The sequence below is a fragment of the Lynx rufus genome, unplaced genomic scaffold (assembly GCF_022079265.1).
Source record: "Lynx rufus isolate CCGP_SWC_20201006 ecotype Redwood Valley unplaced genomic scaffold, mLynRuf1.p SCAF_2, whole genome shotgun sequence".
In the NCBI taxonomy this organism is placed as follows: Eukaryota; Metazoa; Chordata; class Mammalia; order Carnivora; family Felidae; genus Lynx; species Lynx rufus.
In genome coordinates this window covers 215630382-215644732 of record NW_025814834.1, presented here as the reverse complement: position 1 = coordinate 215644732, position 14351 = coordinate 215630382, and the positions used below count along the sequence as shown (strand labels likewise).

General features: G+C 40.3%; 1 protein-coding gene across 4 annotated transcripts in view; it reads left to right on the top strand.

Moving 5' to 3' along the window:
* The window catches only part of UBE4B (ubiquitination factor E4B), a 121779-nt gene that overhangs the window by 46529 nt on the left and 60899 nt on the right, over positions 1-14351 (top strand). For 2 of the 4 annotated variants that reach the window (XM_047083107.1, XM_047083109.1), the window contains exons 3-4: positions 941-1069; positions 9177-9312. In XM_047083107.1, coding sequence (XP_046939063.1) covers positions 941-1069; positions 9177-9312 — 265 coding nt within the window. The remainder of the gene's footprint in view (positions 1-940; positions 1070-9176; positions 9313-14351) is intronic. The other 2 variants (XM_047083110.1, XM_047083108.1) reach the window with 1 other exon arrangement.

Here is a 14351-nt window from a genome sequence, read left to right as displayed (position 1 = left end):
AACTTACCATCTGGGCGGGGAGAAGGTGTTCTTTCATTTCCTTTGAAAAACCTGTGCTCATTAAGTTCCTGGGAGGACAAACTGGTTTTCTTAGTTCCTTCCCCCATCTTTAGATTGCTTTGCCCAGCCTTCAGGAACTCTTAACCCTCCTGGAGGATTTTTATTTTACAGTCCTGTTTTGAAATCATACTTATCTTCCTTCTGTTCCCTCTGATGTCTACCTCTCAGACATCTTGAATATATCCAACCGAAGCCTCACCCTTTCTGGCTGTCGTGACCTCTCTGAAGACGTGGTCATTCTTGCACAAGAGTCTCCAGTGAGTCCTTTATCAGCTGGTTTTATCTTGACAGGATTATTAAGTCTGGCGGACCAAGTTCTCCGGGTGCCTTTTCTACCCTCCGGAGCTGGCGTTCTTAAAAGACTGTTGTCATTCCATGAGTTCTGGCAAACCGGTGAAGCCTTTGATCAGCCTCTCCAAGCGTAGTTTTAAACGTATATCATAAAACGGAGGATTACAAAGGAAACCAATTATACAGAAATACGGTTATCACAATGTTTTTAAAGATTGTGACATAGTAATTTATGTGCTTCCATGATAATGCTTTAAATAAAAGATCTAGCAGCTAATCAAACAGCTACTGTAATTTTGGCCCCCTGATTTCCGTCTCCATCTGTGGAAAAGAACCTCTGCTCTGGGAGCAGAAATGAACAACAGGGCCTGTGTGCAGGGAGCGAGAAACCAGATGATGTGTTTGGCCTCTGGGCTAGTTCCAGGGTTTGGATCAGAAAGAAACACAGAAGCCCTTTCCTCTGTCTGACTGCTAGTCTTTAACATACTTAAAACTAGTTTAACCTAAATTCTTCTTATGTTTGAAGATGGTCTTGGCCCTGTTTCCATCGATGCCTTCGAACGCTTGCATAATGCCTTCCATTTGCTAGGCACTGTGGTGGGAGCTATGGATGCAGGCAGAGATGGGCAAGTCTCACGCAGCAGCAGTGTCCGAGGACCCCGTGTCTGGCAGGAGGGGATGTCCTCGTGTGGAGCTCTCCACGCTGGTGCGGTCACAGGTAGTCTCTGCCTCCCGCTGCCATCTCTGTGGTGTCAGGTTTTTTTTGGAGAATTTCACACAAGTGTTTATCTGACTGTGAAAATTCTGCCTTAAACAAACAAACAAACAAACAAACAAACAAACAAACAAACAGGATTGGGGTGCCTGGCTGGCTCAGTCGGTAGAGCATTCGACTTTTGATCTCAGGGTCATGAGTTCAAAGCCCCACGTTGGGTGTGGAGCCTACTTAAATAATCACCCCCCCCCAAAAAAAACACCCCAGGATTATTACTTTTGAAAATAGGGAACATCCTTCCATATCCCATTACAGTTGTTATTCCAAACCCTCCAAATTTGCTTGACATGTTTTATTATCTGTTTTACATTTTGGTTTGTATCGGTTGTTATCAGCTATCCACTGAGTGCTGGAGGTTCATGCAGCCTTTATTTAATACCTTTGCATTTAAATCCTGTCGTGTGTTTGTTAGGTTCTGTTCTGGGTCACGTCGTGTAGGGTCTAGTAAGAGAAGACAAACTGTGTTTAGAAACCATAAAATCTGTCAGGTGGTGAGAATTCTTGTGGAGAAAAGAGAGAATTATGTTGGGAGTCAGTATTGGCGAGGGAGGAAGGCATTGCTGTTTTAAGGTAGAGACGACTGTAGGCCTCATTAAGAAGATGACGTTTCAGCAGAAGCCTGAATGAAGCTGGGGAGCAAACCAAGTGGTTATCTGTTGGGTGTTCTTTCCTGACAGAAGGAACAGCAGATGCCGAGGTCCTGGGGCAAAAATGGACTTGGTGATGATTGATGCAGAGTGGTCGTCTTCAATTTCCCTTCAATTTCCTTCTCCGGTTTTGATACAGAACTTTGTTACTTAATAGTGGTACCTTTGTAGAAATTTCAACAAAATCAGAATCATGCTTTTATAGTAAATTGTCTTTGGCTAAGAATGCTGTTAGCAGTGACAAAATTATAACCCTTCGTCCTATTGTTGATTGCTAATCCAGTATTTAAATCTTTTTTTTTTTCTTCTTCAGAAAGAAGCCCTATTGTTTCCACTTGGTCTATAGCTTCGTCTCCCCCCACTTGGGGGAGAGAGAGGGCTGGAGGGTGATTCAGAAGCAAGCTGGAGGCCCAGCTTAGGCACAAGTCCCAAGGCCAGAGGGCTGTAGTGAGACCCCTCACATCTGCGGGGCTTGGGAGGCTCTTGGTGGTGTTGAAATCTTTTTTGCTTTAGCTGTACCTGGTGTACCCTATACCAGCACAGTCATTTCGTCTCATTGGGGTGACTTTTCGGCTACCCAAGGGGGTCATGTTTTGCATGTATTTTGGCCACCAAAAGGGGGAGGATGTTCTGTATGTGTTTTTATTATAATGGGCTGCATTGTATGACATTATTGCTAGGATCACGATATTTATTTTGTGAATCTGGAGGAAGTCTGATGTCTTCTTAGCTCTGGGAATCAGCTTCCTGTTTCGACCTGGGCTTGATCCCTTTTTTCTCCTCCTCTGTCTCCATTCAGGTCAACCTGGTCCTTGAGCTTCTGTTGCCTCTGACTCCAACCAAACTCCCCGCTAGCACTCTGCCCACATAGTGGGACGTGAACATCACAAAATTGCTGCTTCCACTGCTTAGTTCGTGCTCTCAAGTCTAGGGAAGGCACAGAAGTAAATGGTGTGTGAGAGTGGTTTCCAGAAAATGCAGTTCCTATCCCTTGAGGGACTTGATGGCTCAGTAGGCGAGATCAGACACGTCACCTGCTCAGAAGTCCTCCTTGTCTCCATGTTTGCACCTGAATGCAGTCCAGGAACTTTCAGGGTCCTCTGTGATGAGCCCCCCCCACCCTTCATTTAACTTCATTTCCTGTTTTCAGAGCAACTCTGCTCCTGCTCCAGTAACCATCACACTCACTCCAGACACTTCAAACCCTTAGAAATTGTGCTGCACATGCCATTCTTAATTTTGTGTGCATTTATCTTGTTTTGCTAACTAGATTGCAAACTCTGAATAAAGCTATCTTACATTTCTCTTCTCTGTTGAGCTCATAGTAGGTCTGCATCCAGGAAGTAATTCTCTTTTTTTGATTTGGGAATATGCTAGTGGTTTTTCTCCCCATCTGTCTCCAGGCTCCCGATTGGAGTCTAAGGGCGTGCATTTAAGAAATACTAATGTTTTAATTAAAACAACAAAAAGAAATACTAATATTTTGACACACAGCCTTCTAAGACGGGATCATGAAGAAACAGAAAATCTAAATAGCCTGATTACTAGTAAGGAGACTTGAGTCTGTAATCAAAAACCTCCCAACAAACAAAAGTCCAGGACCAGACACAGCTTCACTAGTGAACTCAAGGAATTAATACCAACCCTTCTCTAACTCTATCCCCCGCCCCGCCGCCGCAAAAAAAAGAAGAGGAAGAGGGACGGATACTTCCAGACAATTCTGTGGGACTAGCCATTACCCTGGTGCCCAAACAAATCAGGAAAGGACACCACGAGAAAAGAAAATTATAGGCCAGTATCCGTGATGAATATAGGTGCGGAAATCCTCAACAAAATAGTAGCTAACCAAAATCAGTAGGACGCTAAAGGATCATACGTATACTGTGATCAAGTGGGATTTATTTCTGGGATCTAGGGAGGGTTCAACATCTGCATGCCAACCAGTGCGATACACCACATTAGCAAAACGAAGGATAAAAATCGTATGAGCTTGCAGAATAAGCGTTTGACAAAATTCAACATCCATTTATGATAAAAACTCTCAACAAAGTGCATATAGAGGGAATGTGCCTCAGTGTAATAAAGGCATGTTTGACCGGTCCACAGCTAACGTTACACTCACAGATGAAAACCCAAAAAGTTTCCCTCTAAGATTACGAACAAAAGAAGTTTGCTCATTCCTGCCACTTTTATTCAACCCAATTTCGGAAGTCCTAACCAGGCAATTAGGCAAAAAAAACAAAAAAACCACACATCAGGATTGGAAAGGAAGTAGAACTGTCACTATTTGCAGGCGACTTGATACTATGTGTACAAAACGCTGAAGACTCCACCCAAATACTGTTAAAACTTGATAATGAATTCAGTAAAGTTGTCAGATAAAAAAATCAGTATACAAAAATCTCTTGTGTTTCCATACGCTTGTAATGGACTACTGGAAATAGAAATAAAATAATCCCATTTACAATTGCATCAAAAAGAACAAAATATCGAGGAATAAATTTAACCAAGGAGGTGGAAGATGTATGCACTGAAAATTACAAGGTGTTGATGGAAGAATTTTAAAAAGACACAGATAAATGGAAAGATCTTCTGTGCTCATGGATTGAAAGAATTAATATTGATAAAATGTCCATACCAAGCTAAAGCAATCTGTAGATTCAATGCAATCCCTATGAAAATTCCAGTGGCATATTTTCACAGAAATAGAATAATCCTAAAATTTATACAGAACCACAGAAGACCCCAAATAGCCAAAACAGTCCTGAGAAAGAAGAACAAAGCTGAAGGTGTCACACTACCTGATTTCAAGCTGTTACAAAGCTATAGTAATCAAAATTGCATGACCTGGCATAAAAACATTCACATAGGTTAATGGAAAAGAATAGAGAGCCCAGAAACTGACCACCCATATATGGTCAATTAATTTATGACAAAGGAGCCATGAATGTACATTGGGGGCAGTCTCTTCAGCAAATGGACAGCCATATGCGACAGAATGAAGCTGGACTGTCTTACACCACACAAAAAGTAGCTGAAAATGGGTAAAGACTTGAACGTAAGACTGGAAACCATGAAACTCCTAGCAGAAAACATAGGCTCATGGTAAGTACCTTGACATCAGTCTTGGCGCTGGTTTTTGGCTCTGACTCCAAAAGCAAAGGCAACAAAAGCAAAAATAAACAAGCAAAGTAAAAAGGTTCCGTGAAGCAAAGGAAACCATCAACACTGAAAAGGCAGCTTATAGAATGGGAGAAAAAATGTGCAAATCGTGTATCTGATAAGTGGCTAATATCTAAAATACACGAGGAACTAGACCTAACTGTGAGACCTGAAACCATAAAAATCTTTGGTATACTGCTATTAACCAAACTAAAGATGAATCTCCTTTGGTCTGTGACAGTTTCTCAGTGTTTCTGTGCTTTTCATTTTCTTGACAGTTTTGAAGAGCATTGTATAGAATGTCTCTTAATTTGGCTTCGTCTAGTGTTTTTCTCATGATTAGTCTGGGGTGTGGGGTTTTAGGGGGGAGAGTATCACACAGGCAAAGGGCCCTGCCGCACTGCCGGTCACGTTGACCTTCACCACCGAGTTAAGCTCCAGTCTGCCAGGTCTCTCTACTGTGAAGTAACGATTCTTTTCCCTTTCCAGACTCAATTCTTCAGTAGTGAGTTCTTAAGTCCAGCCTACCCCACTCAAGCAGTGGGAGCTAAGTTTTACCTTCTGGAGTGGGGAGTATCTACATATAGATACATTATTTGGGATTCTTCTGTAAGGGACATTCACCCCCTTTTCCCCAGTTACTAAGTTAATGCTTACATACATCGGTATGAACTCATGTATATTTATTTTGTACTTTGAGTTATAATTCAAATTATTATTTATTTTTGCTTTATTATTTTACACAAATTGTTCTAGCTTTCGTCATTGGGATCTCTTTTGGGTTGACGACTCTGTTTGGCACAGTCATCCTTTTATTTTTATTTTTTTTTGAGCACTGTCTTGCTGGCACTATCAGATGCCCCAGGCTCATCCCATCTTTGTTTTGCACTAGCTGTAGACTCCACCGTTTCTCCAAGGAGCCTTCAAGATCTTTTGAGTCCAGATGTATGATTCTTGGCATGATCCACCCTTTTGACACTAAGGAAGGGAATACTCTGTCTCATAAATAAGAAGATCAAACCATTTTTCTAATTCGAGTTGTTGGTCGTCTTATCTCGATATTTTAGATACCACTATATTTCTTTACACGTTTGAAATTTCATTTTATTTGTGTTTAGTCACAAGAACAAAATGTTTTCACTAGGAAGTTAGCTGCTGACTGAATATATGAGTCGGTTTTATGGAGTAGAAAATGTTCATTATAAGTCGTATTGAGAGGGTGAGTTTGGTATTGGCCAAAGAAAGTACTAGTGTACTTTGTATTTTCCATGAATGTTAACCTTTTAGCTTAGTTCATTGTCAAGATCTATGTAAATAAGCCTTAGAATTTTGATAAGTAATGGAAGGAATGATTCTTTTTATAACACTAATACCTTTTTAAGTTTCGCTTTTATAATTTTATTTTAATGTTTATTTTTGAGAGAGAGACAGAGCACGAGTGGGGGAGGGGCAAAGAGAGAGAGGGCGACACAGAATCCGAAGTGGGCTCCAGACTCTGAGCTGTCAGCACAGAGCCCCGACACAGGGCTCGAACCCACAATCCTTGAAATCATGACCTGAGCCAAAATCGAACACTTAACCGACTGAGGCACCCAGGCGCCCCAGCTTTTATAATTTTAGGATGTAGAAACATATAGCTTTGATTTAAAATAGCTGTGATCAAAGAATTGTTCAGCAGTTTGGGGCAGAGGAAATAGCAGCATTTTCCTTGGAGTCAAGAGACATGTGTTTTAATCTTGCCTCTGTTTCTGACTTGCTAAAGGAAGTTCTTAGACTTCACAGGTCTCCGTATTCTCATCTGTAAAAGAAGAAGATGGCTAAGATTGTAAAGTCACTCCCCACCACCCGCACACCTTTTTAACAGTTTTATTGGGGCTTTAAGGTACCTTCTGGCAATTCTGTGCTTCTTTTTATACTATAATTTAGCAAGCCCCTTTGTGTGTGTGTGTGTGTGTGTGTGTGTGTGTGTGTGTGTGTAAAATACTGGACTAGATCTAGTGTTACAGCTTAAATAGGCACTTGGTCTGGCTTATACCTGAAAGGAAATAGCATTCAGGAAATACTACCGTTCTGGGAGGCAAATCTTAGAGAAATAAAATCCTCCTTATTTCCTTTAAAATTATGGCCTTCCCGCACAGAATGGATAATTTACCTTTAACAAGCTCTTATTAGGAACAAAAGTTTGGATAGCTGCCATCTTGAAAGTTTGTAGTTCATATTTTATTAAGCAGGCAAGGCTTACTTACACACCCTCATTTTTTGAAGAATTGTTTTTAAATTTTTAAATCTCGTCAAAGAGAACCGGAGATTATATCCGTTATAATTCTTCAATACCTGCCCTTACGGAGATGAAGAAGCGGGGTTCTCCATTCCTTCCTTGAAATTTGGCTTCCTGACAGCGATTTCCCAAGTTAGGAATGGTAGAGTGAGGACCGAGGACCACAGAAGCCTGTGTGTGTGATTTGCAAACAAAGCGATATTTTGTGGTGTTGCTCGATTTGGCTTTAGCCAAATCAATAGTTGATTTAGATGGATTCAAAGACACCATACGTTTTTTTAAGTTTAAGACCGCAACGAGGTCACCCAAATTCTGGAGGGTGTGGACAGACCAAGGATACGTAGTAAATTCTGGGGAGAACTGCCCCACTGGACCCAGGATGTGAAGAGCCCGTGGGGAGGGTTCAGGAAAAGAATTCAGATAATATACTTGATGTTTTATAAAAATATCGCAACTACAGTATCCTGGACTCTATGGTGAACTCTGGCACTGTGTTACCATAGGGTTATTGTACGTGTAGCATAGCAGAGTGTGCTATGTTATAAACACAGTGTTTTTGAACAACTTAGTTTAATTTTAAGACTGGTTTTATAAGGTAGAAATTTTAAAGCTGCTTAACTGATACCCCATAAAAGTTGCTAAACTTTATTATTGATTAATTTTATTTTAAAATGTCAGACCTTTCCTTGTGATACGTGTCATGATTCTAGCTATCAGGAATGGATGGATGTTTTGTGATCTTCAGTAAATAGTTACTGAGAACTCACTTTGGGTTACATTCTTGAATGTTTAAGAAGACATTCTTAAAGTTTTACTGTCTTCCCTGAGCTTAGTTAAAATTCTTGCCACATCAGATGTTTTCTGTATTTTCCTTGAGTCTACTTAGGAATAGTCAGGATTCAGTGTCTTTTCTCTTTCATGAGTCCCGAGGAAGCTTTAAGAAACAGACACGTTAAAACCTGTGAAGAATGGATGAACGTTTAGTGATCTTCTTCAATGAGAGAGACACATAGGAGTGGCAGGTTTACTCTCCTGGAGTGCTGGGAGGGTTAAAGGTTATCCACTTGGTAGTTATTTTAGCTACAAATGGCAACTCAAGTTTTTTTTTTTTTTTTTTTTTTTTTTTTAACGTGAGTCTGATTTTCCTTGCAGCAACATAGGTATATATTTTTTAAAGTACTTGCAAATGCCTGGGTAAAACTTTTTTGTGGAAAGATAATTGTAGAGTTAAAGTATTTTTTTAAATTCTATGGGATAAACATGGTTTCAAAGACACGGATGAGAAATAATCGGCCCCGTACGCAGGGCTGTGGTTCACTGTACTGTAGGTTCCATGAAAGCAAGGTCAATGTCAGGGTTTTTATTTTCCCCATCATCAGATGAGATGTTCAGTCAGTGAATGATCTGTATTTAAGGACATTGGTTATCGATGGCTCTGTTTGCATGTTGTCAACATCTTATTGCGCAGATCGTAAGCATACAGCAAAGTTGAAAGACTTGGAACGAACACCTATATACCTGTCATCTAGCTCCCACCGTTAACATTGTGGTCTATTTGCTTTATCACACATCTGTCCATCTGTATATCTCTATAGCCATTTATTAATTTATCTTATTTCTGGCACGTTTCAAGGATTTTTTTCTGGACAATCATGGTAGCTAATTTGTATTCAGGGACCATATTTGAACTGGCGAAAGAAAAAGCAATGAGGAGTCCATTTTAGTTACCAGATGTAGCTCTGTCGCTGACCTCAGGCAACGTATATGGATGCACTCTGATTTCTTGCTGATGTTTCCATGACTTTAACGTTACACTGTTAGCATGATCTCCCGATAGAGAATCCTCATTTGCTGACTGTTTTGGTGGTGTGGATGCCGATTGTGTATGACTACTGTTGCCATTACAAGTGGCTTTCATGTTACTTCACAGGAAACTTAAATTTCTCGTGTCTTTTCTGGTTAGGAGTAGCTCATCGAAGCCAGAGCAGTGAAGGAGTCAGTTCTCTCAGCAGCTCGCCCTCCAATAGCCTTGAAACCCAATCTCAGTCTCTCTCACGTTCCCAGAGCATGGATATCGATGGTGTCTCTTGTGAAAAAAGGTAAAGTAAGCCAGTTGTCCGATAAGCTGTGGGATTTATGGAAAGGGAAAGATTCGGTCACTTCAGTCTCTAGTCCACCCAGAGATTTACACCAGTCCTTATTAGCAAATTAGTGTGAGATCTGTGAGGCTTATAGGTCTTTGTATTGTTCTGAAATGTTCTTTATAAGTTGCTTAGCTTTTTGTATTGAAATGTCTTTTATGAAATAATGGTGTAAGTGGTAAAAAAGTTTTTTGAAAAATGTTTTCTAATGTCCTTACTTTGTATATACCATGTTGGCGAGCATATGTCAGTCCCTGAGAATTTCTTCCAAGTTTTACTGATCAGTGAAATGTAAACGTTTGGAAGGGAAGGGTACACACAGGGAAGCCAGATGCCTTAGGAGCTCCATAAGGGTCAGGATGTCCAGAGCAGAGTGTTTCGGTGCTGTAAGTGTGCTGTGAATGCTAATAGAGTGGCTGAGGTATCAGTTCCTTTATTCCTTGGGCAGAATAAAGAACCCCCTGCGCCAGGACCCGTCTCCTCTGCCCTGAAGCAGCTCCCACAGTTTGTGTCAGTGGACCAGACAAATAGTATTTTCTGGGTGTGTTATGAAGTGAAAAAGGTTGAGAGGCACCGGAACAGAGCTTCAGCAAGTTGATGGGTTGGGGTGAGGAGGCCGATCAGAGATCGCCTCACCTTAGATAAGAATTCCGAAAGGACGACACTCTCAGGGAAAAGATGAAGTAGAAGAAAATCAATCCCACAGAGTAAAAACAATGGTGCCCTTACCACCTTTGCTCTGAGTAGATACATTTTTTAAAAATCAAGTCAACTGTGTAATTTCATGGCCAGTGGGTGACTTCATACGGGTTTAGTACCTCGATTTACACTATTGGTACAGTCTGACGAGCCTCAAGCTGAGAACTAGCAGTGGACCCAGGCCTATGCTGCTTTTAAGGCATCTTACGGAAGCAGATGTAAATCATGTCTTCAGAGAATTTCCTTAGAAAAATTTCCAAGAAGTATGAACTCATGGTCAAAACTCAAAGCACACACCAGATGAAAGCCACCGTGAGTAACATGGCAGTACCAGTAACAGTAGAATTATTCACCTATATATTTTTGGTTTTTGGAATTACCAGATGGACAATACAAAATACATATGTTTACATAAATTACAAAGGGAACTGAAAACATGAAAAGGGGAGAGCAGCTATAAAGACAACCAAGCACGTTTGAAACAGAACCAAGTAGAATTTCTAGAAATGAAAAGATAATTCAAATTGGAAACGTGATGTGAGAGTTAAAACAGTTGATAGGACATAGCTAAAGAGAGAGTTAAGAAACCGAATGGTAGAGCTGAAGAAATAATACAGTGTGTGCCTCAAAGAGAAAGAGATAAAAATATGCAAGATATTTAGAGACATAACGGACACAGATCCAACCAGTATCTAATAGACATTTCAAAAGGTAAGAACAGAGAGACTTAGAGCGATTCCCCACACCCCGCTTTATTCCATGTGTTTTCCTCTACTGGTTTGGAAGCCATGATCCAAAAGATAAATGGCTAAGAATTTTTCTAGAGTTGATAAATGATATGAATCCTCAGATTCAAAAAGCCCAGCAGCTCGCCTGCTGATGAAACAAAGAGAAATTCATATCTGGACATTTTATGGTAAAATTTCAGAACATCAAAGACAAATGACCTTTAGTGCAGCCAGAGAGAGAAAAGAGATCGTCTACCAAAGAATGATAGTTAGATGTCTGAATGATGGAAGTCAGATGGTGGGATAATAGTGTCAAACGCTGAAGGTGAATTAGCTGTCCACTGGGAATTGTGAAGCCTTGGGCACCAGTCTCTGAGAAGCACAGGTGAGATAAAGATATGTATAGATTCAGAAAACAAACACACGCAGACATCCTGGTAGTCTGCCGCTTCTGAAGACCCCAGCTGTTAACAGATGTAGTTGACGAAGAAGGAAAATGATCTCAGGACTAATGTCTGAGATGCACGAAGGAAGGGTGAGTGAATAATACATGTGGTAAATCTAAACAGACAGGGGTAGTGTAAAACCATGGTAACAGTATATACAATAATATCGAGGGAGAGAAGTGAAAAAACGAGTTAGGTACAACATGCTGGATAGCAGTAGCATGGAAGGGCAGGGGCCGGGGGGAGGTCATGAGAGCAAGCACTAACGTCCCTGTGTACTTGGGAGAGCGGTGAAGATACTGGCCAACTTTTAGATTTTGAGTTAAGGGTACTTGATACAATTTCAGGGGTGGCCACTAAAAGAACAGGAATGGAGTATGTTTTCCAAAGCAGTGAAGGGAAAATATGGAATGGGGGTTGGGAGTCTGGGGGGATGGAAGCACAAATTTTAAAAGAAAGACAAATGGCACAAAATAAGACGGTTAAAAGAAATGAAGACTAGGTCAGTAATCACAGTGAATCACAGTGAAAGGCTTAGATCCGGGTTAAAAATGAAACAGAACCCAGCTTTATCTGGGTTTATAGAAGACATACCTGAAGCAGTAGGTTAGAACTTTCAACGTTTTGTTGGAAGTGAAAGAAAAGGGAAAGATATTCCATGCAAATACTAAACAAGAGAAGATTGGGGTAAACAATAGATTAGTCTTCAAGGCACAAAATGCTACTAGACATAAGCACTGTGTATTGTTTAACAGTAGGATGTAACAGTTTCCAAAGTATACACACATACTTGTGTGACAGCAGCAACAATAAAGCAAGTAACGGTAGAACTAGAAGAAAGTGACATATATTCATAACGGGAGATTTTGACACATCCCTTTGGTGCATGGATAGATCAAAAAGAATGAGCGTCAGTAAGCATATGAACAAATGAAACAACACAGCTAACAAGGTGGATCTGATCCTTTGCACTCTACAGTTGGAGAATGCACATTCTTTCCTAATATCCAAAGAACAGAGAGTTTCAGAATGCAGGATCAAACCGATCATGTTTTCTGACTAGGACATTAGGTTAGGTAATTAATACAGGGGAAAAAATTTTAAAATCCCTCACACATTTGGAAGTTTTTAAAACAGAGCATGCGTCTAACTACAGGTCAAAAAAGAAATGTGGAATTACCTGGAACTGAACGATAACAGATATGACACATTATGAGCTTCGTGTTGCAGCCAAAGCGGTTCTTAGGAGAAAATATAAAGCTCTAATATAAATGAAACAAGGAAGAAGAGAATATGACTAAGTATTGAAAATAGGAACCCTTGTCTTGGAAGGCTCTTGCCCTGGATATGCGCATGGCTAACCCCCTTCCTGTTTGTACTCATGTGGCAGTGAGGCTCACCCCATTTAAAATGGAAAGTCCTGCACTCTCCGTTGCCTTTTCCCTACTCTTTTTGCTTTATTTTTTCCGTAGCATTTATCATTATATGATATGTTTTACTTACTTATTATATTTATTGTTTATGATCTTTCACCCTCTAATGAGAAGGTAAGCTCCATAACACAGGGCTTGTATTGTCTCTTTTGTTTGTTCATTGACAGACACCTAGAACAATGCCTGCATAGAAGGGGGAACTCAGTGATATTTGTTACTGAAAAAGAGAATTCCATGAAAAATTGTAAATATGCAACATGCAAGTAAATATGAAAATTTGGATAAAAATCAAATTCCTAGAAAAACATAATTCTCCCAAAATGGGCTCAAGAGGAGAGAGAAAGCTTGAATAATCAAAAACCATGAAATGAATTGAATCAGTGTTTAAAAATTTTCCAAAGAAAGTAGCTTGCCCATATAATTTTATAGGTAAATTCTACCATTCCACTTGTACACAGATTTTTCCAGGTAATTAAAAAAAATAGGGACTGCTTACCAACTCAGTTTACAAAGCTAACGAGACCTTAATATCACAACCAGACAAGAATAATATAAAAGAAACAAATTACATGGTAATCATGCTCGTGAACGTGCTTGCAGAAATCTTGAGATACTGACAAGTCAACTATTGCAACACGTTAAGAACAGACAGAACTTCTCTGGGGCTAGATGCCGGGATAGTGGTTACTGTGGGCTAGCGTAGTTGTGACTGGAAGGACTCGAAGGGGGCTTTTGGGATGCTGGTCACGTTCTGTTTCTTGATATGGGCCCCGATTACATTAGAATGTTTCCTTTGTGAAGCTTTATTCAGTCAAACACATACGATCATCTGTGGACAGTTCTGTGCAGATATTTCAATCATAAGTTTAGTTAAAAGTGTCAGTGTAACATAACATGAGCAACATGGATTTATCCCGGGAATGCAAGGGTGCACGCAGCATTTGAAAATCTACAAATATCATTCACCACATTATACATTAAAGAGAAAAACCATACGATCTTGGTAGTTGGAAGAGTTTGATAGAACTCAACATCATTTCGTGATGAGAATCTTTGCAAACAGCAAACAGAAAGGCGCATCCTAAGTGGACAATACAGCAGAGACAGAGTTGAGCAAATATTTCACATGCTCCCCTGCATTTCCAGTTTCCTGTGCAGTTAGATTGGGGCCAAGTACCTCGTTTTGTCCAGTAGACTGTGCGTGGAAGTGACATGTGTCACTTTTAGGTGAAGGCAGTTGAGCCGATATTCCTCCTCCATCGCTCTCTTCTCTCGCTCCAGTGACCTTGGAGGCTGTGTATTGCAGATGGCATAGATTAAAGGTGGAGTAAGGATGCTTCACTCTCACCAGACTTTGCGTAAGCAAGAAATAACCCTTATAGTGTTAAGCCTCTAAGATTTCCAAGTGTTTGTGTGACCACAGCATAGCCTACCTTATTCTGACTGATATAAAGGACATCTCTCAAGAAACTACAGCAACTCTCATACTCAGGGGTGAGAAATTAGAAGCACTCTCTTTAAAATCAGGGATAAGAACAAAGATGGCTGCCATTTCTACGTCTGGTCCACGTGGGGATCCTACCTAGTGCAGAAAAACAAGTAAGGATTGGAGTGGAAGAAATAAAACCGTTCTTATTTGGAGATGAGATTATTTTCTACCTAGTAAGTCCTATGTGTAAGTGTACAAGTTG